Genomic DNA, 24,537 nt, shown 5'->3' with positions numbered 1-24,537 from the left:
CACTCTGGCATGGCAGCGGTGCCCAACTGCATCCCTTCAACAGTGTAGGTGCGCCTGAGTCAAGCATCTCACCAGGGTTGAGAAAGGTTTGTTTGTGATACAGTTGCGGTGTAACGCATCATGCACACGCAACAAGGGTGTCTGCCTCCGGTATCAATTGAGCGTGCCTGCGGCTGTCCTGTGTGAGGCGCCATCTTTAATGAGGGACACTTGAAGGCGTAACGGTACGTTGCCCGAAGCAGGGCGGGGCCTATCTATGCTTTGTTCGATTGCTTTTGCCTGCGTCGCTCTCGCGCGGGCGGCGGAAAATGGCGGCGTGTTTTGGCGCCGGCAGCAGCAGCAGCAGCACGAGTAGCGGCCTTTCGGAGGAGCCCGCTCGGCCTTGGTGCTTGAAGCGCGCGGGCCTCAGCGAGGAATGGCTACTACTGGAGAGCGGGAGCGAGGTGAGCGCGGGGCCGGAGGGGACGAGGCGGAGGGCGCGGAAAAAAGAAGGAAGGAAGGCAGTGAGAAGGGGAGAGCCAAAATCCGCCTCCCCGCCTCCTACAGGGGCTCGGACTTCAACTCCCAGAAGCCTCAGCTGCCACGGCCAATGGCCAAGGATCATGGGAGATGGAGTCCAAAGCGTCTGGAAGACCCGAGTGTGGGAAACAACTCTTTATAACCTCATAAAACAAAGCAAAAGTGGGGAAAAGAGGCATTTCTCACTTTGTTTCCAGTTTCTAGGGCGGCATTCTTGAATTTTACCTCAGGGAATACTCCTTGTACTTTTTCCCTGAGGTAACATTCATTTTCTTGAGGTAAAACAATTTCAACAGAAAGGAGGAAACCATGAAAATGACCAAAATCTGGCTACCAGTATTAAAAAAATTCTAAAATTACAACAGCAAAACAACAGAGAGGAAACAATCTTGGACGTCTAATCATCTCTCACCTCTCACTGCCAGGCCATCAAATGCTAATCAAGGTGGTCAGTTGGAACATTCACACCAAGCTCCAACAGACAAGAGTTCTTTGTCCCACCCTGGTCATTCCACAGATATATAAACCTATTTTTCTACTTCCAACAGACCCCACTACCGCTGAGGATGCTTGCCATAGATGTAGGTGAAATGTCAGGAGAGAATGCTTCTAGACCATGGCCATATAGCCCAAAAAAAACCTACAACAACCCAGTGATTCCGGCCATGAAAGCCTTCGACAATACATTAAAATTCGTACTGTTTCTCTAGAGCAGGCATGGGCAAACGTCGGCCCTCCAGGTTTTTTTGGACTTCAATTCCCATAATTCCTAGACTGTTGGGAAGTATGGGAGTTGAAGTCCAAAACACCTGGAGGGCCGAAGTTTGCCCATGCCTGCTGTAGAGGCTGTGTTAATCAGGATAGGCTAGGGATGAAATTATGATTCAATAACAGTATATAAACATGCTGCACTGTTAACCTCACAGCGACAACAAACAGTATGGTGCAAACTTTTAGTAAAGTCGTATTTTCTTATAAGTAGCTTGAGTAACAGCCTACCACAATTCAACAACAATATATATACATGCTGCACTGTTAAGCCCACAGCGACAACAAACAATGTGGTGCAAAACTTTTAGTACAGTCGTGTCTTCTTATAAGTAGCTTGTGGGACAGCCGACCATGACCGGTTTCGGCCTACCTCAGGCCTTCCTCTGGTGGACTAGGCCGAAACCGGTCGTGGTCGGCTGTCCCACAAGCTACTTATAAGAAGACACGACTGTACTAAAAGTTTTGCACCACATTGTTTGTTGTCGCTGTGGACTTAACAGTGCAGCATGTATATATATTGTTGAATTGTGGTAGGCTGTTACTCAAGCTACTTATAAGAAAATACGACTGTACTAAAAGTTTGCACCATACTGTTTGTTGTCGCTGTGAGGTTAACAGTGCAGCATGTTTATATACTGTTATTGAATTATATCATTGTTTATGTTATACAAGTGGTATTTTTGTTATATACATTTCACTCAGGAACCCATCTATATTATTGTATAGGGATGAAATTAGAAATGCCTCCCTCCCACTTTTAGATTGATTTATTATTATTATTTTAATTATACTATTATTATTATTATTAGTTTATTATGCTTGTTTATACCCCGCCCATTTTCTCCACAAAGTAGACTCAAAGTGGTTTTTATGCACAGAATAAAAGTTTAATAATAATAATAATAATAATAATAACAACTTTATTCTGGGAATTCCCGGTGGCACAGTGCATTAATCTCTTGTGCCACCAGGACTAAAGACTGATACGTCAGAGGTTCGACTCCTCTGTCAGCTCCTGCACATGTGGGGACATGAGAGAAGCCTCCCACAAGGATGGTAACACATCAAAACACCCGGGCATCCCCTTTGCAACGTCCTTGCAGATGGCCAATTCTCTCACACCAGAAGTGACTTGCAGTTTCTCAAGTCGCTCCTGACCAAAAAAAAAAACAACCCCCAAAAACTTTAGTCTTATAAACTATCGCCCCGAAGGGACTTGGGGCAGCTTACATATGGGACAGAGTATCCACAAGACATAAAAGCAAAAAACAATCAATTAAAACAAAAACACCATTACTATTAAAGCAAGATTGATGAGAGAGGCCCTGCTCTCAGTCCCACCATCCTCGCAAATGCGACTGGTGGAGACGAGAGATGGGGCCTTCTCAGTGGTGGCCCCTTTCCTGCAGAACTCTCAACCCAGTGATATTAGATTGGCCCCCTTCCTCTTGTCCTTTAGAATAAAACTCAAAACTTGATCAAGTGTTCGAACAGTAGAAGCAGCAGTTTAGAATGAGACCCAATTTATGTGAATGACAATGGACTGACTTGGACTATGATTTCAAACCTGCGTGATTTAAACAATGTTTTAGTAATTTTATGTTTTAATTGCTTTTATAATTTATTACTGTTGTTGGCATTGAATGAATGCCTGTTGTGAAGCCGCCCTGAGTCCCCCACTGGGGAAGAGAAGGACAGGATACAAATATGCGCAATAAGTAATTAATAAATAATAAATAAATAAACAGAAAAGTATACAAACAGATTACATTGAAGTTCCAGACAAGATTCAACAAAGCCAATGGCCAGGATTGGTAAAATGGGTGTGACCAAGCTATAAAGGGCCGGGCAAGGGATAGTGCACACAGTGTACCATAGGGCTGGGGAAGTGGATGAAGTGCAGAACAGAGTACTATCTGGCGACCTAGGGACTGGGCATTTATAGCTAGGGATTAGTCGTTCTCGAATGCTTGCTGGTACATCCAGGTTTTCAGATCCCTGCGAAAGGAGGACAGTGTTGGGGGACCACCACTGGGAAGGTCCTCTCCCTCACCCCCAACAGCCATGCTTTTGACAGTGGTGGAAGCAAGAGGAAGGCCTCCCTGGGGAATGTTATAGCCCTTGCGGGTTCATAGGGGGAGACGCGATCACAAAGATAGGCTGGACTCGAACTGTCTAGGGCAGTGGTTCTCATCCTGTGGGTCCCCAGGGGTTTTTGTGTAGAACTCCCAGAAATCCCAGCCAGTTTACCAGTTGATAGGATTTCTGGGCATTGAAGGCCAAAACATCTGGGGACCCACAGGTTGAGAACCACTGGTCTAAGGCTTTATAGGTAATAACCTGCATCTTGAATTAGGACCGGAAACTTATTGGCAGTCAGTGGAGTTGTTTTAATAGGGGTGTCATGTGCTCCCTATAATTAGCTCCAGTTAGAAGCCTGGCTGCCGACCTTTGCACCAGTTGCAGTTTCCAGGCCGTTTTCAAAGGCAGCCCCACACAGAGTGCATTGCAACCATCCAATCTGGATGTAACCAAAGCATGGACCACCGTAGCCAAGTCAGGCTTCTCAAGATACGGTTGCAGCTGGCGCACAAGCTTTAACTGTGTGAAGGCTCTTTGGGCCACCACCGACACCTGGGCATCAAGCATCAGCACTGAATCCAGGAGGACCCCCAAGCTGCGAACCTGTCTCTTCAGTGGGAGTGTAACCCCGTTGAGCACAGGTTGCCACCCTATACCCCGATCAACCTTGCGACTGACCAGGAAGACCTCTGTCTTGTCTGGATTAAGCTTCAACTTGTTAGCCCTCATCCAGTCCATCATGACTGTCAGGCACTGGTCCAGGATCTGGGAGGCTTCCTTGGAATTCAGTGGAAAAGAGTAATAGAGTTGAGTGTCATCTGCGTACAGATAGTTTGAAGAGACCACAAGTCTGGGTGGGCTAGGGATGAAATGAGAAATGCTTCCCTCCCACTTTTGGTTTGGTTATTATTTTATCTTTATTTATACTCCACCCTTTCTGTCCACAAAAGAGATTCAAAGTGGCTTTTATGCATAGAATATTAGAGTTTGAAGAGAGCACAAGGTATTTTACTGGTATGAATTTTTTTAAACAATTAAAAATTAATTAATTAAATAATAATAATGAACTTACTGTGTTTTAATTTTACACCTGTGTCTTTTAATATACACATTGTGCCCTGCCTTGAAGAGAGGTGAAGATTCAAACAACTAGAACTCCTTTAAGCAACTGGCATTTTTTTAAAAAAAATCAAATAAATAATACTTTAAATAGAAAACCTGTTTTTATCTCTAAACCTCAAGAGCAGGGGTCCACAAACTTTTTAAACAGAGGGCCAGGTCACAGTCCCTCAAACTTTTGGCGGGCCGGATTATAAGGTGCTAACAAAAAAATAATAAAGGAGGGAAGGAAGAGTAGGGAAGGTATATGAGGGAAAGAAAGGGAAGAAGGAAAGAAAGAAAAGAGAGAGAATAAGGAAGGAAGGAGCCACAAAGAGAGCCTTCCCAAAAAGAATTGCTGGAGTGTTGCCATAGAGACATTGTGAGGTAGGCCTTTTCAGAGGTGGACTCCTCCTCCCCCCCCCCCCCCCCCCCCGCAGCCTGGGCAGTGCTGGATATATATGCTAGTTATGTAATAAATCAGTGTTACATTAAGTTTGTATTTATTTGCTTTTAATTACTGTATATAAATATTAACATCACGTTAATACAGAATTTATGGTAGGACATAGTATGGGATATAGTATTATTTAAGCCTATTTTAATAGCAGTTCCAAATCAACTAGAAAGTACATTTATTCAGCATTTATAAATCCCCCATAGATGCTGGTTAACTGAAAGTCTACGATATTATTCAAGATAAAATATCTTAGGAAGGGTTTCCTAGCAAACATTGGTGGTACTTTGAACACATTGTGAGAAAAGGTATTTTGTAGGCTCCTACAATAAATATTGATAAATGAGGTACATCTATTCATTCTGCTGTAATCTTGCAGAGTATTCTTCAAACAGGAATAATTCTTCTGCTTCTACCTACTTTGTTGCTGTTTAGATTCAAAATTGATTTGGGAGTTAAAGATGTCTTACATTTATTTTCTTCAAAGTAAGTTTTCATGAATTAAGTGGGACTTCACTCTTAGAGTGTGGATAAGATTGCAGACTCTGGGGTTTCTGTTCCAGCACATGCCAATAGATTAAGATTTATCCTTCAGTTTTAATTCTGGCAGGCAGTTTACTATGCGAAAATGCATTTTATGCAACTTAAACTTGACTGCACCTTGAAATCTAGCAAGCAGATTGTTTGAAAGCAGTCTGATAGTCAGCCAGGACAACTTTTCAGAACTAACCTACCTCAGCTGTAAAGACGAGGTAGCTCAGCTAGCCTCATGCTTTTATTGAAAACTTGAGGCTCAGTTAGCCTCATGCTTTTATTGAAAACTTGAGAATACAAAGGCAAGGTTGGTATCGAACACATAGCAGCATTTGTCTTAAAGCCTTAATAGGTCCCAGCATAAGCCTTGTGTGAAGTTGTATCAAACAAATACTGTAGAAAACTTTAATATCTTGTTAAACGGATACCCTATTTTTCCACAAGGAAGTGGTGCTAAAGTGGCCTACATTGATGTAATAGTATATCTAGAGATCTCAAGGTGCAGTGGAGGCAATAAAATAACATTCAACAATTTAACAGCAAAACTGATTGGTGTCCAAAGGCCTGATCCTGCCTAATCTTGTAAGCTAAGGAAAATCAGACAGGATCTATATATTCATGGATGGGAGACCACAAATTAGTTAAAATTTGGTTAGTACATCATTGAGAGAACGTAGACAAATACCTGGTGCTGAATGCTATATTTTAGGGTGAAGAACTGGCAAAAGTACCTGTAGGCATTCCTTGCCTAACACAATGCTTGTATTGTGGTCTTCTTAAACTGTGGGTCCTGATCTCAAATGGGGTCCTTTTAGCTAAATGTTTGAATCTCAGGAAAAAAAATTGAATGTCACCTGTTGTTTTAGACATTTACACAACTCTCTTGTCCAGTGTTTACAGTAGACTCTGCAGATGATGCTTCAGCTGTACTTCATAAAGAGGAAAATCAGCCAGTTTCTCAAGCCTTTCAAATGCGGATTTATTATCAGTTAATGTTTGATTTTTATACCTATTTTATATAACTATATCTGGGGTCACGTAAAAATTTCTTGGGTGGAAAAGGGTTCCGAATGGAAAAATAATGGAAATCTTTCTCTAAGATACTTCTTTGAATTGCACCATGTAGTGTAGGAACACAGAGTCATTTCTGCAGCAATTAAATCCAGATAATTTGTTGATAAAGATGGGGTGCTAAGTGTCTGTTTTTGTTTGTTTGTTTAGGTAACTATAGGTCGAGGAGCTGGTGTCACATACCAGCTGATTTCAAAATCTTGTCCATTGATGATTTCTCGGAACCACTGTGTTTTCAAGCAAAATACTGAAGGCCAGTGGACAGTGACTGATAACAAGGTACAGAAAGTTATTAGAAATCAAGTCACATGGAGATTCAGAACATGAAAACGAATAGGAGAACGTTGACTCTGATGCTGGAGGACCATTCAACTATAGAAACATATGCTCATCTTGTATGCAGTTTCCAGAAACCAAGGCTTAATTATGATGCAAATCTGATTCAATAATCCTTCTGAGAATTCTCTCCAGATTACGGAGTGCTATGTTCTTTTGTAGTGTATTTTCAATTTATTGTCAATGTATAAAGATGGTGTCCAAAGGTTGTTTGTGCATAAACCATCCTCCTACTTGCATGTGGTTTCTCTGTGCAGTTTTGGGTTATGTTCCCCATGGCACAAACAGTGTTGCTCTAGTGCTCCAGACTTTTGTGTGGAGGCGTGGTTGAGAAGGAAAGCACCACCCAAAGAGCCTGCTGCATCTGTAGTCTTTGGATAGTAATTCTTAATTCTTTCAAGTGTTTATCCTTGTAATATGTATTTGTAATCCTTGCTGAAAACAGGTAAGGTAAATGTGCATTACTGGTACTGCACATGGAAGTGTAACTGAGGCCATGAAAGTGTGACTTGCCTCAGAGCCATGTTTAGGTGAGAGTCTGACTAGGGACCTTTCATATGTAGCTCTGTTCCTTAATCACTATTCTACAGAAATGGATGTCATACTACATTTGTGCCTTTGTTTTCCTTCAAATAATGTTTTAGTGTTCTCATCTTTTATCCACATAAGAGAGCACTGAGATTGGCTTACTAGGGATTTGAATTCAGTGGTCTGGCATTTGTCATTTTTTATATGAAAGTACCTGTAATTTCTGATGCTGCATGAGCAGTCCTTTTGAAAAGTCTCATAAAGAAAATATCCCTTTTATTGGCTCCTTTTTAGAGGATGAATCTGACAGATATTAGTAGATTCATGTGGTGACATGGCACTTGTCATGCTTCCAGGGTATGAGCTCACTCTTGAAGTGGGCTAATTTCTCCAACACTAACTGTGCTTGTTTTAAAAATTACATTTTTTCTTGATCTGTACAGGTGAAATGTTTATTGCTTCATTTTGTGAGTTGAAACTCTAAGCCAACTTTTGAAATGTCATAGAATTATAATGCATTCGTCAGTATAACCTCTTTTTTCTAGGTTAATTTAGATTTTATGAAAATGCTATGTATTAAATATTGAAATGCATTATAAAGCAGTAGGCTTCTAGTTCAAAAGGGATTTTCATCTATAATAAATATTTGTATTTAGATTGGCTTTTTAGATTTTTTTAAAAAAATATTGTGTTTTAAAACAATTATTTTGGCACCCACCTGCAAATCATAGCAGTATTGTATCTGTTCATCAAAGTGGAATAGGGCGGGAAAGCAGCTACTACCATATATACTAAATTGATGTGCAAGTCTAAGGCAGGTTTGGGGGCCTAATATTTTAAGAAAAACTGCTCCCTGAAGCATTGACAAGAGCACTGGATTAACAACTGTATTGAAAATACATGGAGTGAAGATGTATACTGGAATTAAGAGTTCAATTTTCTATCCCAAATCATTCTCTGGTATGGCCAATATACAGGTTCCATCCTTCCTCACCATGGACTTCTAACCATGTTGCAGGTTCCCTAGACACAATATTGGTTCTGAAGCATTGTTAGAAATGACTAACATCTGAGTTTAGAGCACTTATTCTCCAAGTTTCCTGAAAGTTTGTGAATGGCAAACTTTTAAAAAAGAAAAAGCATTTCTCAGCTATTAGTCTATATTAACAACAACCCTGTATAGTCATGTTTAAATCACGAAATTTCAGTGAAAAAATCAGCTCCCAAAACAAGGGTTGACTTATTCATGTATTGATATTAATATTATACCACAACACTTATAAAAAAGGAGCCACTTCTTTCTTTGAGTGAAGCAGTGAAAGCCAAAAACTTAATCTGTGCTAGGAGAGCATAAGAGTCCCTCCAATGCTGTCCCAGTAGAATCTAAGAGAACTTCCAACCCTGTCCCAAGAAAACCTAAGAATACCTCCAACCCTTTCTACTGTCTCCAGTGTGGTGCACTTCTGGCCATTTTGAATGCCTGGGTAAGGAAATGGTGGCAGTGGCCAGGAGCAATTGCCTCTCCGAGCATGATCCTCCACTTATCCAGGACTAGCAAAATCCATAATTTAGGCCCCCAAACCTGTCTTAGACTTGTACATCCATTTAGTATATATGGTAGTAGCTGCTTTCCCACCCTATTCCGCTTTGATGAATCTATTGGTTCATGACAGTCTAGAATGGAAATAATCTGAATGATATTTAGTTGCTTCTGAAGTGGGTTATGGAGGGAATGCAGTTTTAAAAAGCTCAGTGATTGAGAAATGAATTGTTTCAAAAGAATTTCTTACAAAACACAAGAAACACAACAAGTGGTTGATCTGCTCTTGAAGTTAACAGCCTTTTTAGTTTTATTTTAGTTCATTATTTAAACTGATACGTTGTTTTTTCTCTTTATCTACATGCACAAACATTTGTGTATTTATTCGACAAAATACTAAGTAGCTTCTCTTTCTTAATTTTTTAATTTAGAGTCTAAATGGTGTCTGGCTGAATCGTGAACGCATAGATCCATTAAAGCCCTACTGTTTACAAGAAGGTGACTTTATCCAATTAGGAGTGCCTTTAAAACATAGAGAAACAGCTGAATATGAATATACAGTAATACGGGAAGAATGGAAGAAAATTCATCCATTTTTAGCATTAAAAAGTGACCAACTAACTGAGAAAACAAAGGACATGAGGGCTAAACGTAAAATTAGTTTGGAAGAATCAGAGGCATCTGGAGCAGAAGGGCCCTCTAATTCCAGATCAAAAAGAGAGAGAGTATCTTTTGAAAATGATTCATTGAGGAAGTCTGAGGGTGTCAGGACAGAACTAGCCAAACAGCCAACTGAAAGCATTGATATAGCACCCCTGCCTCCCAAACCAAGCAAGAAGGAAAAGAAGAAAAATCACTGTAGCCCTGTTCAGTCAGAACATGACTTATGCGTCTTATCTAAAAGCCAGAAGGCCCCAAGGTTGGCACAGTCTTGGAGTGGCTTGGAACAAATAATGAAAACTCTGGCAGATATGACAAAGTTAAAAGCCAAGATGCAAGAGACCCAAACAGCTGTGTTGAATGTGAGACAAAAGAATAAGAAATGTGCTCCAAAGGAGATCCAGGTTTTGGAGAAAGAGTTACAAAACTTGCAGGACCAGTTATGCACTGAGCAGGAACATCAGCAGCAGCGTGTCGAACAGCTGGAAAAAACCTTCTACGAGGAGCTGGAGGTAGGTACAAACAGATACACACAATCAGTAGGTATCAGTTGAAAATATGTACATGTTGAAGGTAAGGCTAAATCAGAATGGTTTCATGGGAGGAAGGAATCCAACTTCTTTAGTGCTTGCAAAATATCAAAATCTAATTTTTGTTACTGAAATTTGTTAGAGTGCAATCTTATGCTAATCAAGAAGTCCCAGTGCATAAATTGCATTTAGTGTTTCGTTTATGTGGTATTTGACTGACCTTTCAACCCCACTGCCAACTTGTTTGAAACTAGTTTACAGTAGTTTTCTATCTATAATCTCAGTTGTTTCAGCTGCTAGTGCAAATTGGATTGATACATGGCATTGTTCTTGAATGCAAATATCTGAGCATAGGAAAAAGTGTGTGCAACATGTTAAATTAAATGTTATGGTGCCTTAAGCAGTTTCTGACTTGTGGTGATACCCTAAGGTGAATCTTGACAAGATGTGTTCAAAAGGGGTTTATCATTGATTTCCTCTGATGCTGAGGTGTGTGGCTTCCTCTGAGGCTGAGAGAGGCTTTCCACAGCTGAATGGAGTTTTGAACCCATCTCCACTGAATTCCTAGTCCAACATTGAGACTACAACACCACAAAACTTTGTTGCAATTGTTCACATGTTCATCATTTCGCCTATGTTTTTAAATTGAGGGTGTTTTACCACTTTTCACTCATTTATGTGTTTTAGTTTACTGAAGAGATCTTGTGCAGAAAGTATTGTGTGTGAAGCCATCCATTTTAGTTTTATTCCACTGCAAAATCTGTGTTAACAAATACAGATTTAAATCCCATTATGATCACTTCATGATAGGATATGGAAGAATGCGACAATTGCTCTCAAGTATTACCTTTACTTTTTGTCAGAGTGCTCTTTTTAATCTTGCATAGTAGTGAAACTTGCAAAGCCCACTGATTAGTAAGATACATAAGATTATTTTTGCAAGCAAGGTATTTGTGGAAAAGATCAGGCAAAATAGCTGCATCCACAGTAGGAGTATAAATCTTGGCATACCAGATGTAGCTGCACAGTAGTTGTGTTTGCTAGCTTGCAATCCACAATTCAGTGTGTGATTTGATGTGTTCGGGGAGATTAGTATTACAATTGAAGGCAGCAACATGTTTTTTACAGATAGCGAAGTGAATTAATTGTTTTTATCTGAAGAGTATTGTTAAACAGCCACTTTGTGGTGAGGGGCCATTACAATTAGACTTTTAGAATCTAAGATATTCTAAATATTAGTGTTTCAGAAGATTTTTCTCAAGGACAGATAAATGTATTTATGTTAATAGGAAGGAATTCCAAACATGCAGTAATCTCAGCACTGTAGTCCTAATATTTTTTTTTAAAAAAACACCAATGTTTTGTTTTATTAGTATGTGAGGTCTCTATGTTTCTGCCCCGAATGTCATAAAAAAACCAATGAATTCTGATACTTGGTAAAACATCCAGTTTAATCAAATCATTTGTTCCCAGATTTTCTGTACATTTCTGTTTTAGTTGGTCTTTGTGTTTTTTTGTGTAAAATGTCACACATAACTACAGCCATAGGCATGCAATTGGGTGGAAAAGATTCTGTTTAATGGAAGGCTTAAACACAGTTTAATAAGCATATATGCCTAAATCCAGTTCTTTCCTCATTCAGTTTTTTATCTCCTGCACAACCTTCAGACACGCTTTACGGTTCTCCATGAGACATTGGTTTAAAGAACGGAAATTATTTCATACGGTGAAAGATTTGAAGGATAAATAAGATGGTTGATTGTAGCAATGGCTGAAAAGCAGATTGAAGTATGGCAGCAGCCTTAAAAACAAGCAGCCCAGTTGACCACTTCTTGGTGACCCACAAAGGATCAGCATAAGCAAGAATCAAAAAGGATATTTTTTAGCTTTGATTTAAACATATGGTTGTATTTCATACAGGCCTGCCAAGGGAAAAACTTCATTTATTAGTTGATGTTTTGAGCAGCAATGAGCCCAAATGTTATTATAGGTATCTGGTTGGAGCAAGAAGATGGTTACTGATATTTCATATTCACTGCTATCTTACTGTTTTTCTTTCTGTCTCTCCTGCCTATGGTTGAAAGATGGAAAAGAAAGAACAGTGATATCAGAGAAAAAGGTACAGTTAAGATTTCCTAAACATTAAATAATGGGACTTTGTGCTGTTAAAGTTTTAACATATAAGGGTATATGTACCTGATAAGTCAAAATTAAATATTAATTGAAAGGTATATCCCATCCGCTTTTATACAGCCAGCACCAATCTTTGAACTGAAAGAAAGAAAATAGAATGTGTTTGAGTTATCTTAGTATATAATTTTATTAGCTTCACTTGTATTCTTCTGTTTGTACTTCTTTACACATCTATTATTCTTCACAAACATATTCCTATTTTTTCTTTAGGGAGCTAAGGAGGAGGAGGGAGAAGAGAGACTAAAGGAACAACTGGTCCAGGTTCTAACACAGGTAATGTAGGATAGTTTTAGGTTATTCACAATGTGCTAAGATTCCAAGATGTTTGGATATTGTCCCTCTGCTCTGTTAGTAAATTCTAAGATGCTTATTTTTCTATCTCTGTATTAGGCAGGGTATATCAGTGTATTATCACAGTGTCTATGATAATATAGTGTTGTTCACTTTGGTGACAGGCAGCCAAAGTAGCAAACTTTTAGCTTCAGGTTATTACTAATAGCAGAATACTGATATAATAAAGAATTCTAAGCCATTGACAGCCTGTAATAAAGTTTTGCTTAATTTAAGCTTTTTATTCTTCTTCCTGAAGCTATTTCACATCTTATTCCCTTTGTTCTTCATTATAATTAATTTATTCTTGATACATTCCTTCATACAAGTCTTCACTATCATTTCAAATTGTCAACTGTGCAAAAGAATTGCTGCACCTTTATACAAGTATGCTAAAGTTATGTACAGTTGCTATGATATACAAGTGATCAAATCTGATATTCATTTCCTTGTTTTCATGAACTGCCCTTACTGATTAGAGACTCTGTTATATCGTGGTATTGCCAAACCATTATTGAGTTATTTTACTAAAATATTTGGATCCTCAATTATGCCATGACATCTCAGGGTGGCATATAAATAGAATCAAATTAAACAGTGTAAAACAATATAAAATTTAATGCATGCCAAATTATTCCAAAAGACTTAATGTATAAAAAAACAACTTAAAGGTTAATGCAGTTTAAAACTGTGTTCATATACAGATTGGAATGAAGTTAATTAGACCCCAAAGAGCCATGTTTTAACTAGGTACTGGTGTTATCATTTTGGAATCCCAGGGAAGATCATTCCACAACCAGTGTGCCATAACAGAGAAGTCCTCCTCCCGTCCTTTGGAGGTTTCTATTATTTGTGGTGCTCCTTTGAATATTGAAGGCATAGGGATTTCTATGGCATCACCAGCACATTCATAACAAACCAGATATGTATGGAAATCCTAGGCCATGGTATCCTTCTGGGGCGCCTTGCGGGGATGGGTCTTGGAGGTACTGTTCTGCAGATGACGGCCAACTCTATCACTCATTTCCACTGGATGCTAAGGAGGCTGTCCAAGTCCTGAACTGGTGCCTGGCCGCTGTGGCGGTCTGGATGAGGGCAAGCAAATTAAAGTTGAATCCAGACAAGACAGAGGTTCTCTTGGTCAGTCGCAAGGCCGAACAGGGTATAGGGTCGCAACCTGTGCTGGATGGAGTCACACTCCCCTTGAAGGCACAGGTTTGCAGCTTGGGAGTTCCCCTGGATTCATCACTGAGCCTGGAATCCCAGGTTGCAGCGGTGGCCAGGGGAGCATTCGCACAATTAAAACTTGTGTGCCAGCTGCGCCCATACCTTGGAAAGTCAGACTTGGCCACAGTGGTCCACGCTCTCGTTACAGCTAGGATAGACTACTGCAACGCACTCTACGTGGGGTTGCCTTTGAAGACTGCTTGGAAGCTTCAAATAGTCCAACGAGAGGCAGCCAGGTTAATAACTGGGGTGGCATACAGGGAGCATACAACTCCCATGTTACGCCAGCTCCACTGGCTGCCAGTTTGCTACCGGGCACAATTCAAAGTGCTGGTTTTGGCCTATAAAGCCCTAAATGGCCCTGGCCCAAATTACCTGTCCGAACGCATCTCCCCCGATGAACCATCACGGAGATTAAGATCCTCCGGGGAGGCCCTGCTTTCTGTCCCGCCATTGTCACAGGCATGATTGGTGGGGACGAAAGACAGGGCCTTCTCGGTGATTGCTCCCCAGCTATGGAACTCCCTTCCTGGTGAGGTCAGGTCGCCCCCCTCCCTCCTGTCCTTTAGAAGGATGGTAAAAACTTGGCTGTGGGACCAAGCTTTCGGGCAATGGGAAAGATGACAGGGCCAGTTGGATTTGATGCAGATGGCTAGGACGGTTTTAAATTGTGTATTTTAATTTTTTGATAAATGTTTTTAATGTTTATGTATTGTATGTGAATTTGTGTCCCGGCATTGAATGTTTGCCATGTATATGCTGTGCTCCGCCCTGAATCCCCTTCGGGGTGAGAAGGGCGGAATATAAATGTTTGAAATAAATAAATTTATAATATAAGTGCTAAAAAACAATTAAATAAGCAACATCATTAAAAGCAGTCATTTAGAATGTTTTAGAAAAATTTCCAACATACTTATGTAGATAACGCCCTCATTAAAAGACCCTTCTTCAACAACCTGTTATCCTTCACTATTAACTGTGCTGGCTAGGGATACTGAAAGTTGCAGGTCAGCACCATCAACTCTTGAAGTTTGTAAATTAAGCAAGCATTCTTCACTTTGCTTCATTCTACTTTTTCTGGTCAAAGGGAAAGGATTTACATAGGAATACATTTCCATGTCATAATACTGGAAATCCTTTGGGGTATTTGCCTCAGCCTTTTTGTAGAATTGTCTTCACATTCTTAGGGGCTTCTGGTTCAGACACGAAATCTTTTGTATGGGTCATACAAAGGATTTTGCAGATCTAGATGATTAGCTGAGTTGTGCCAGTGCCCTTTGTTACATCTAGCATTTTTTTTTAATAGCTTTTTCTGGGTTCTGGAATATTTCTTTTGTTTTGCTTAATTCTAAAAGTGGAGATAGGAAATAATGCTTAAGAATGAATCTTGCTTCATACTTTGGAATTATGCTTGTCATAATTTTGAAAATAAGTGTGACAATAGAAGATTAAGTTCACATTTTGAGTTTCATATAATTAAAACTGTGTTATTTTTCCTGTTTATTTGATATTCTTTACTTAAAAATGAACTCTTCTTTGAAGAGAAATTAGAATTATTGGAGAGCTCATATTTCTGCTTTGATAAAGGTTTTTTTTAAAAAAAACTTTGCAAGTTATCCTTGATATAGACTTGAATATGGAACTAGAAAAAGAAATCTGTATATGTATCCAGCCCAGAATGATATCACCAAGTAAATTTTGGAACTTGCTATGTATGGATCTCAAGGCTACCAAAGTGTTATCTAAAATGTATGAATTCATTTGAAACAGTTTGATGCAGATCTAAGCACACTTTCAAGAAAGCAAGCCCTGTAAATACAGTAATAAAATAAGTTATAAAACAACCCCCTTCATTAAATTAAAAAAAGCTTTGCTTGTGTTATTTGAATTTAAGTTTTCTTTTCTAAATACAGAAGTACAGTCAACAGTCATTTTCTAAAGTACAAAATCTCCCTACCTACTAACTTTGTTTTCTGTTTATACATATACTCCTCCATTTTAGCCTGCTCAGTCTCGGTATAGGACAGACTTCTACTTTTAATGTTCATTCTAATAGGGCTAGAAACATAAAATATTATGTTTTGACTGTATACCTTTTTGATCTAATGACATTTGAGTTTTATACAACACATTAATTTGGAGGAACTTGTTAAACCACATCTGTGCAATGAGTTGATGGATTTGGATAGATATATAATATATGGCATACCTAATTGGTCTGTTAATTAGACTTTCTCTTTGGCTCCTAATTTCTTAGCATCGTGCTCTGATGGAAGAACTGAGCCGTAGTAAGAAGGATTTTGAAGAAATAATTAAAGCCAAGGATAGGGAGTTGAAAGAGACCAAGGTATGAACATTAATAAGCTACACCACAGTGAAGCTGATGGTTCAGACTTTATCACGAAACTCTATTTATTAAGTAGCTGTTGCTTAAACATAGAAAACAAGTCACTGTCTTTTTTCTGAGAAGTAGAGGGCAAGCCAATTTCACTCTTTTAATGGGTGTGTGTGTGTGTGTAATGTAGTACATGGGATATATTTTTTAATCTGGAACTCAACTTCAGAGATATTCTTATGTTTGGGAATGCAAGTTTTCATCTTCTAAAATGATTCCCATGTCCGAACAGTAATTTATGTTGTGTTGATTTTATTTTCTTGTTGTTGTTGGTCACAGGAAGAAAAGGAAAAGGCAAAAGCACAAAAGGAGGAGGCACTGAATCAGATGAACGATGTTCTAGAAAATGAGCTACAGTGTACAATTTGTTCTGAACACTTTATAGAGGTAAAATAAACCGGGGCATTCGTAGCATGAATATTTTGAATATTTTTGTTGCGATTCTTACCATATCCCATTACAGTGGAACCTCTATTTAAGAGCATCCCAACTTAAGAGTGTCTTGAGTTAAGAGCTGTTGCTCAGCCTGGGTTTTGCTTTGACATAAGAACCTCATTTTGCGTTAAGAACTAGTGCCGGAGAGAGTGTTGGCGTCTCCATGCCTCATGCTCTAGTCTGCTTTGGAAGATGGTTGTCTGCTTTGCTCATATCTGCTTTGAGGAACTTTGGGTTTGTTGATTTTGTGTGGTTTTTATTCCTGATATGTTTGGCTTCATGAAGAGAGAGGAGAGAGAGCAAGAGAGAGAGGGAGACTGGAATGAGTACAGTATGAAGAAAATGATGTTTCCGCCTCTTCACGTTGTGCTTTGTGCTTCCTTGGCACAACTTTGTGTTTCTAACATTTAAAAGTTGATCTTTCTTTTTTATTGTTCCATGCAAATGTGCATTTATACATTATTTGTTATTTATGAAGTACATTTCCTGAGCTGGATCATTATACCTTCTAAAAACATTTAAAACACAATCCTGGATCTAAGTGGCTTTGTCTATAGAATGGGAAGCCCATCTCTACGCGGGGTATAATTGTCATATAGATGTTATTGAAATATAGGCCACTGTTTGACAGCATGAGTGGGAATGGCAGTTCTGTCTGTTTTTTATTCTGTCTCTCTCATTTGTTAGATAAAGTGGCAATACATTTTTTAAAACCTTGAAGGATGGGGTCTCATTATTGCTACGTTTTTGTGATTTAGAGATGGGTAGGCTCTGAGGAGATTTTGGCTATTACTGGTGGACTGGGGTGGGGTTCAGGATTCCTATACCAAAGTAAAGTTGGAACAAGACCTGAAGGAGATTAGACAGGGGAGTTAAAACCTTTGCTGAAGAGAGACGGCCAGTTTGTGCTGTTTCTATGTGTACATTTATTTAAAATGTTTTATTTGGGAGGTTTTTTGAACCAGTGGCTCAGCCATTTTGAGGAAGATGGGGAGGAGTTCGCTTTTTCCTCATAGCCATTTTTCACTCTCTTCCTTTTGCCTTTTGCCATTTTTGTTATGTATCCAACTCTGTCCTGAAGAGATAATAAATGTAGGGCTAGTCAGCTTATCAGACACTACAAAGCAATAGAGTAAAAAAAAAATCTTTGCTCTTTTTGAAATTGTGGTGTGTGTGAGAGAGAGCAGAACTTGTTGGGATTTCAAAAATGCTTTGAAGCTAAAACACAAAATGGAAATTCAATCATATCTTCCAGTACAGGCAGTTCCCGAGTTAGAGACATCTGACTTGTTAAGAATTGGGATGAGACAACAGGAAGTGAGAAGAAATCCTAGGGAGGGAAATTCACTTCTGAAAGAGTTATCATGGAGAAAAGGTTTCTCCACTGAAGCTTTATTACCAATCCTTGTTTCCACAATAAGCCACATTTTTCAAACCCCAGTCACAAGGACAGAAAGTGAGGTGAAATCTTCTGAACAGGGGCACAGATTGCAAAACAAACATTATAGGAATGTTAACCTTTCCCTATGCTAACCAAAATTTAAACAAAACTTTTTTTTTTGTATGGAGTTACTGATTTCACGTTCTATTGTACTGGTTTCAACTTCCATACAAATTCAACTAACCTAATTACAGAGTTCATAACTTGGAGACTCAAAATGCTGATACATATACAAGTGCAAAAAATCTGAGTATATACACTGTTTTCATCAGAAAATAATTAGGATGCTTATCTGAGCTCAACTCTTGACACTTGCCTTCTCCAGGTGTGAGAAAGAAACCTATTGTTTTGCTGCTTTAAGGATTTGGCTTTTCCAAAATCTCTATGTCCCATGTTTTTGTGATTGCTTGCTTTTTAAAATTGGCACTGAGTTTATGAATTTAATTGAGTTTCTGTTCAATATTGTAATATTTGTAGTATTTTAATTTTTGTGTGTGGACAATTTTAAAACCTCTGCAAAAAAGTAGGATGTGAATTCCAATATAACATAAATGTACATAGGTTCAGAAAAATCCCTCATATTATGCAAATTTATCATAATAATCATGAAAGTAACCTTTCATATATATCTACTGAATCACCCAGTGCAGTATTATACCTTTTAATAAATGCACTGCCTTCGAGATAGAGAAATATACATCTCGTCTTCTGTGATGGATTAATATGGTCCTCTTCTCCCCAGTGAGGGGCACTGTTAGATGTTTATGTTTGTTTTACAGGCTGTCACTCTGAACTGTGCACACAGTTTCTGTTCCTTTTGCATTGACCAATGGATGAAGCTTAGGTTGGAATGTCCAATATGTAGACGCGTTATAATTTCGAAGACACGGTCATTGGTTCTGGACAACTGTATTGACAGGATGGTGGAAAAACTGGATGAGGAAACAAAGCAACATCGCTTGTCTCTCATCCAAGAGCGAAAAGGTGAGAGGTGGGTCCTCCATTTTTAGGGATTTGTGCTTTCATTGTCATTTACTTGCCACAATACTGAGAAGAAATGCAATGATCAGAGGGGCCTGAAACAACCCTTGCCATACACCAAGGATCAAAAATGTGTGTTTTTGAAGAAAATTGGTTATTTTAATAAACAGGGTTTTGTTTTTTTTATCCCGCACAGCCTTCTTTTCTCCCTCAACCGTTCCTTTTAGGGCTTGGTTTCCAAACCTTTGATCATTTTGGTTGCCCTTCTCTGGACACCTTCCAGCATGTCAATATATTGAATTGTGGTGCCCAGAACAGGGCACAGTATTCCAGGTGAGGTCTGACCAAAGCAGAGAAAAGTGGTACAATTACTTCCTTCAATCTTTCTTTCTTTCTTTCTTTCTTTCTTTCTTTCTTTCTTTAAAACAATTATATTCCGCCCTTCTCACCCTGAAGGGACTCAGGGCGGAGCACAACATACACACTGCAAATATTAAATGCCAAGACATGAATTCATTATATCATACATAAACATTTAAAACATTTGTCTCAGCATTAAAATACACTGTTTAAAACTGTCTACACATTGTACTCCTATTGATGCAGCCTAGGATCACAATGGCTTTTTTTGTTTTTGCTGCTGCTGCATTACACTCTTGATTTGTGTACTTGTGATCTAATAAGACTCCAAAATCCGCTTCACATGTACTGTTTTCAAGAAAAGTGTCACACATCCTACAGTACATCCTATGTAGTTCATCTGGTCATGAGGACTTGAATTCATTTAGATTAGCCAGATATTCCTATATTGCCTCTTTACTTAGTCTGTACTGATTTTTTCCTCCCTGGTACCAATGTTGTTTATTTTTTCCCCTTCCCCTCCCTATTAAAAGATGGCTCTTCCTTTTGACAGAGTCCTTAGGGATACTTCAGTTATTCATCAACCGAATCAGTGGAATTTATTTATTATTTAATTATTAAAGGCATTTGTTAAATATTTCTCAGAACTCTTGGAGTGATATACAACAAAGAAAAGGAAAGCAGTTTTTACAAATCCATTATTCAAACTGTACCAAAAGCCTACCATTGTTTTAAACAGAATAGGCTATACAAAATAATGAAGTTTTCATACCACTGGAAATCCAGTAGGGATTTGAATTCCTTTGGGTGGGCATTCCAGATGCTGCAGAGTTTAGGAAGTAATAATAATAATAATAATAATAATAATAATAATAAACTTTATTTGTACCCCGCTACCATCTCCCCAAGGAAATTGGTGCGGCTTACATGAGGCCGAGCCCACAACACAGCAATAACAAAAGCAAAAACAACAGTAATACAAGCAGCAAATAAAACTCATAACAGAAAATAAGCAATAAACATTAACAATAGCACGACAACATTTAAAAACTTATGGCTTGGCCAAATGTAATAATTAAAAATTTAAAATATGCTGGACATGGCAGGTAAAATATTAGGGTAGGGTTTTCGGAAAGTGATGGGTGTGCAAACAATCCTAGGTCATTAATAAAGTGCATTTAAGGACAGATTGCAGGGAGTTTCTTATTCTGGGAAGGCACATTGGAATAACCACGTTTTCAGACTCCTCCTAAAGACTGCCAAAGTTGGGGCATGCCTAATGTCCTTAGGGAATGAATTCCAGAGACGAGGTGCCACCACCGAGAAGGCCCTCTCCCTCGTCCCCACCAGTCGCACCTGCGACAGAGGTGGGAGCGCGAGCAGGGCCTCTCCAGATGATCGGAGAGATCATGTGGGTTCGTACACAGAAATGCAGTCATGCAGGTAGGCGGGTCCCAAACCATTTAGGGCTTTGTAGGTAAGAACCTGCACCTTGAATTGGGTCCGGAAAATGAACGGCAGCCGGTGGAGCTCCTTAAACAGCAGGGTTGACTGCTCTCTGTAAGGAGCGCCAGTTAACAACCTGGTAACACAATTATTATTTATTTATTTATTTATTTGATGCACTTATTAACCGCCATTCTCAGCCCTTACGGGCGACTCATGGCGGTGTACAGTACACATAAAAAGACAGTTACAAAGGCCAGTATCAACAACATATAACTATACGACAAATACAAACTACATAAAAATCCGCTTCGTCTCTTAGTAGAATCATAGCCAGTCTCATCTTCCTTATACCATTCCAGTTCTCATTACCGTAATGTTGTTGCTTAGCACTTAATTAAATGCCCTCTCGAACAGCCAGGTCTTAAGGCTTTTTCGAAAGGACATGAGGGAGGGCGCCTGTCTGATGTGTGCCGGGAGAGTGTTCCACAGCCGGGGGGCCACCACCGAGAAGGCCCTCTCCCTCGTCCCCGCCAGCCGTGCCTGTGACGCAGGCGGGATCGAGAGAAGGGCCTCCCCAGACGATCTCAAGGTCCTCGTGGACTCGTAGGCCAAGATGCGGTCCGAAAGGTATTTTGGGCCGGAACCGTTTAGGGCTTTGTAGGCCAAGACCAGCACCTTAAATTGGGTCCGGTAGCAAATCGGCAGCCAGTGGAGCTGGGACAACAAGGGCGTTGTGTGCTCCCTGCTACCCGCTCCAGGATATAATGAATTATCCTCAGCAAAGCCCTTTGAAGGACAATTTACATGTTTAGAAACACCACAACGCTTTTTTTGTTGTTGTTCAAGTCCACCATTGTGTTTTTATATTATAAGAGGGAATATAAAAACAAATTTCAGTAATTACTATACTTTGTCCAATGTTTAGACTGAGTATTGGACCTTTATATGGGAGGACCAAAGTGAAATCCTCTGCTGAAATACATACAGACTTTGTGCTGTAATCTATCTATAGAACATAAATTGAACATTTTAACTGTTTATCTTTAACACTGTTGATATTTAATTCTCCTTTAATGTTTGCATGCTTTTAGATTTAAAATGGTATTACAGTTTTACTGTAAGCTGCTTTGAGTCTGTTTAGGGGAGAGATAATAATAATAATAATAATAATAATAATAATAATAATATGCACTGGCAGTTCTTTTGACACTGGATTATTTGAGGATGATTTGCTTAAAGTTAGCATGCCTCTGTGTGTGTGCATGTGTGGGGTGTGTGTGTGTGTTAATGAATTGGGCAAAATTATGCAAATACCTTTTCAGAAGATCATTCTGTTTCTGTTTGTTTTAATTTCAGAGAAGCAACCTGTTCCACAAATCCCACCATCTGAGAGTGAGAACAGTACTCTGACCTCTTCTTCAGACAGCGAGAGCAGTAGCATTACCTCAACACTAGACAGTGAAACCAGTAGCATTATATCCATGCATTCTATCATGTCACTGAGCAGCTTTGAAAGCGATTACTATGATGGGGACTTTGATCACCATGGCGTCCTCTGAAGAGTCTGTGTTGTACCTTTGCAGCTGTGTAGAATTAACTCAAGTGCTTCCTATGAGAAAGAATCAGCCACTGTTCTTTTCTTAAGTGGATATATGATTTCATCTCCAGCAGATATGAAGTTCTAAGGACTCAAATCCACTTTTCACACTAGAGCAATGGTGACAAAATGTCTGTTTCTGTATTAATGTGGGTATTGCAAGCTTGTCAGTAAAACAACTATTTAAATACATCTTGATTGACACATGCTTATTTTTGTGACATTGAGATGTTTACACATGTCTCATGGGTTCACACTGAGGATGTTGAGTCTAGAACCAAACTGTTCAGCAGTTACCATTTTTGGAGACAATTTTCAAGGTTGAGTTTGCCTACCCTATGAGCCAAAGAGTTCTGTACCTGATTTCTTAGAACAGCATCTTAATCAATTTCTTTGAAGTCTTATTGCCAAAAGAGAACAAAAGTAACAAAACAATCTGCTTTTTGAAATGGGTGTAACAAGAATGGCTTTTGCCTGCGGGAAAACTGAAGATGCTAATTGGAGTATCTGAAGTTGCAGAATGAAATAAATTTCCACTGTGAACAAACAGAAGATGGCAACAATGCAAGTATCAGTGTTAACATAATGTTGTGTGTCCTAAATTTCCAGCAAACCGGGTTCCATTTCAGGAGCTTTAGTTTCAAAGTAGCTGACTCTGTTTCGGGCTTGGTGTGAGTTGAAGTAGTCACTGATGTTTTTACTTATTTAAAAAATACAAGTTAAATAAAGGGGAAAAAACAATTTACGTGTATGCTATTGCTTTTCATAAGCTGATCTCAATTTCCCTTGTGTTTAAGAAAAGAAATATGTAATGATTCCTGTCTATACAGACTATCTCACTGCCAGAGGGTGTTTTTTTGTTGTTTTTTTGGGGTGTGTGTGTGTGTTTTGCTTTAATGCTAGTGGTTAATTTCAAACTTTAATATCTGTTTATTTAAGTGTCAGTTAGCATTTTCAAAAATATACTTTGATAAACACCCTATCCAGAATCTATGGATAGTACATATAAATCAGGTGTTAGGGCACATTTATTTATTTATTTAGAACTTTTATATCCCGTTCTTCTCTACTTCCGTAGAGAAGAAATTCAATGCTACAGATAAATAACATTTTCAAAACAACATACATAATAAATAAGACATAAATCTTCAATAATATCTTCAATACTTAATTGAATTGTAGCATAGTGTTCTGTGTTAATCAATATCAATTTTGAAAGTCTGAAATAGTGGCAAGTGTTTTCCTACCAAAAACACCTGCTTGCAAAGGCGGACTTCTTAAACTGCCATTGCACTTACTCATTGCTGTCCATGGGCACTGACTTGAGAATTATCTGGAACAAGAACTTCTGGAGGAATGCAATGCTTTTCTTGTTGAATTTTTAAAGACATAGTATGTCACTGCAACCATTTCATAGCCATAACAGTCCGTATTTTGTTTTGCTTTCTCACTGTTGTTCTGTACACTCTGATATAACTTCACATACTTACTGTTACACAACTGGAATATTCTTTTCACTATGTATACATTTTGTACATTTTGATTTTCTGTCCTAATATGATAATTAGTGAAGCAGCCTCTTTGAACCAAAAAATGGCCAACTACCAACATGCAGACCCTTTAATGATTTGTTGGTGAACCATTTGCTTGTCTTATTAAAATTCCTTATGGATTGGTTGATGTGGTGGTCAATCCACCTACCCTTAAATTATTTTCTATTACAGATTTTTTTAAAAAAAACAAAACCAATGGACTTGGAGTGAGAAAAAGTGCGGAAGTCTGTGCTACCTGTTTCTGTGTTGGCTGCTTGTAGCACAATCACTTGTTTTGTATTATAAATTCAAACATAAAACATTTTTTTGTCTGTAGAAGAGATGAATGTCCCTTTCTACCAGAGTACATAGTTTAGAGCGGATATGGGCTAAGTGTTCCCTGTGGGACTTTTGTGCTGCCACTTTCCAGTTTGGGGGGGGGGGGGGGGGGGAGACACACGACTTTTTTCT

General features: G+C 38.9%; 1 protein-coding gene across 4 annotated transcripts; it reads left to right on the top strand.

Annotated features, from left to right (window-relative positions):
* Positions 1–289: 289 nt before the first annotated feature.
* On the top strand, positions 290–23,275 carry RNF8 (ring finger protein 8). 4 transcript variants are annotated; one of them, XM_060754069.2, is made up of 8 exons: positions 290–443; positions 6,683–6,811; positions 9,368–10,108; positions 12,530–12,592; positions 16,134–16,223; positions 16,551–16,658; positions 18,927–19,131; positions 22,294–23,275. In XM_060754069.2, the coding sequence occupies exons 1-8, from the start codon at positions 309–311 to the stop codon at positions 22,494–22,496; spliced, it is 1,674 nt and encodes a 557-aa protein (XP_060610052.2). In that variant the 5' UTR covers positions 290–308; the 3' UTR covers positions 22,497–23,275. The 4 variants fall into 4 exon arrangements, with proteins under 4 accessions (XP_060610052.2, XP_060610055.2, XP_060610054.2 ...); XM_060754072.2 differs by having other exon boundaries at positions 18,927–19,138; positions 22,294–22,424; XM_060754071.2 differs by lacking the exon at positions 6,683–6,811.
* The last annotated feature ends 1,262 nt before the right edge of the window (positions 23,276–24,537 follow it).

The sequence above is a fragment of the Anolis sagrei genome, chromosome 1, assembly GCF_037176765.1.
Source record: "Anolis sagrei isolate rAnoSag1 chromosome 1, rAnoSag1.mat, whole genome shotgun sequence".
Classification (NCBI taxonomy): Eukaryota; Metazoa; Chordata; class Lepidosauria; order Squamata; family Dactyloidae; genus Anolis; species Anolis sagrei.
Note: the sequence above shows the minus strand (reverse complement) of the source record. Positions and strands in the feature narration are given on the sequence as shown.

Excerpts from the sequence above, each read along its gene's own strand:
- RNF8 (XM_060754069.2), top strand. The coding sequence starts at position 309 with ATGGCGGCGTGTTTTGGCGCCGGCAGCAGCAGCAGCAGCACGAGTAGC. Across the intron at positions 10,109-12,529 it reads CCTTCTACGAGGAGCTGGAG|GGAGCTAAGGAGGAGGAGGG; the intron begins GTAGGTACAAAC and ends TTTTTTCTTTAG. Across the intron at positions 12,593-16,133 it reads TGGTCCAGGTTCTAACACAG|CATCGTGCTCTGATGGAAGA; the intron begins GTAATGTAGGAT and ends CTAATTTCTTAG.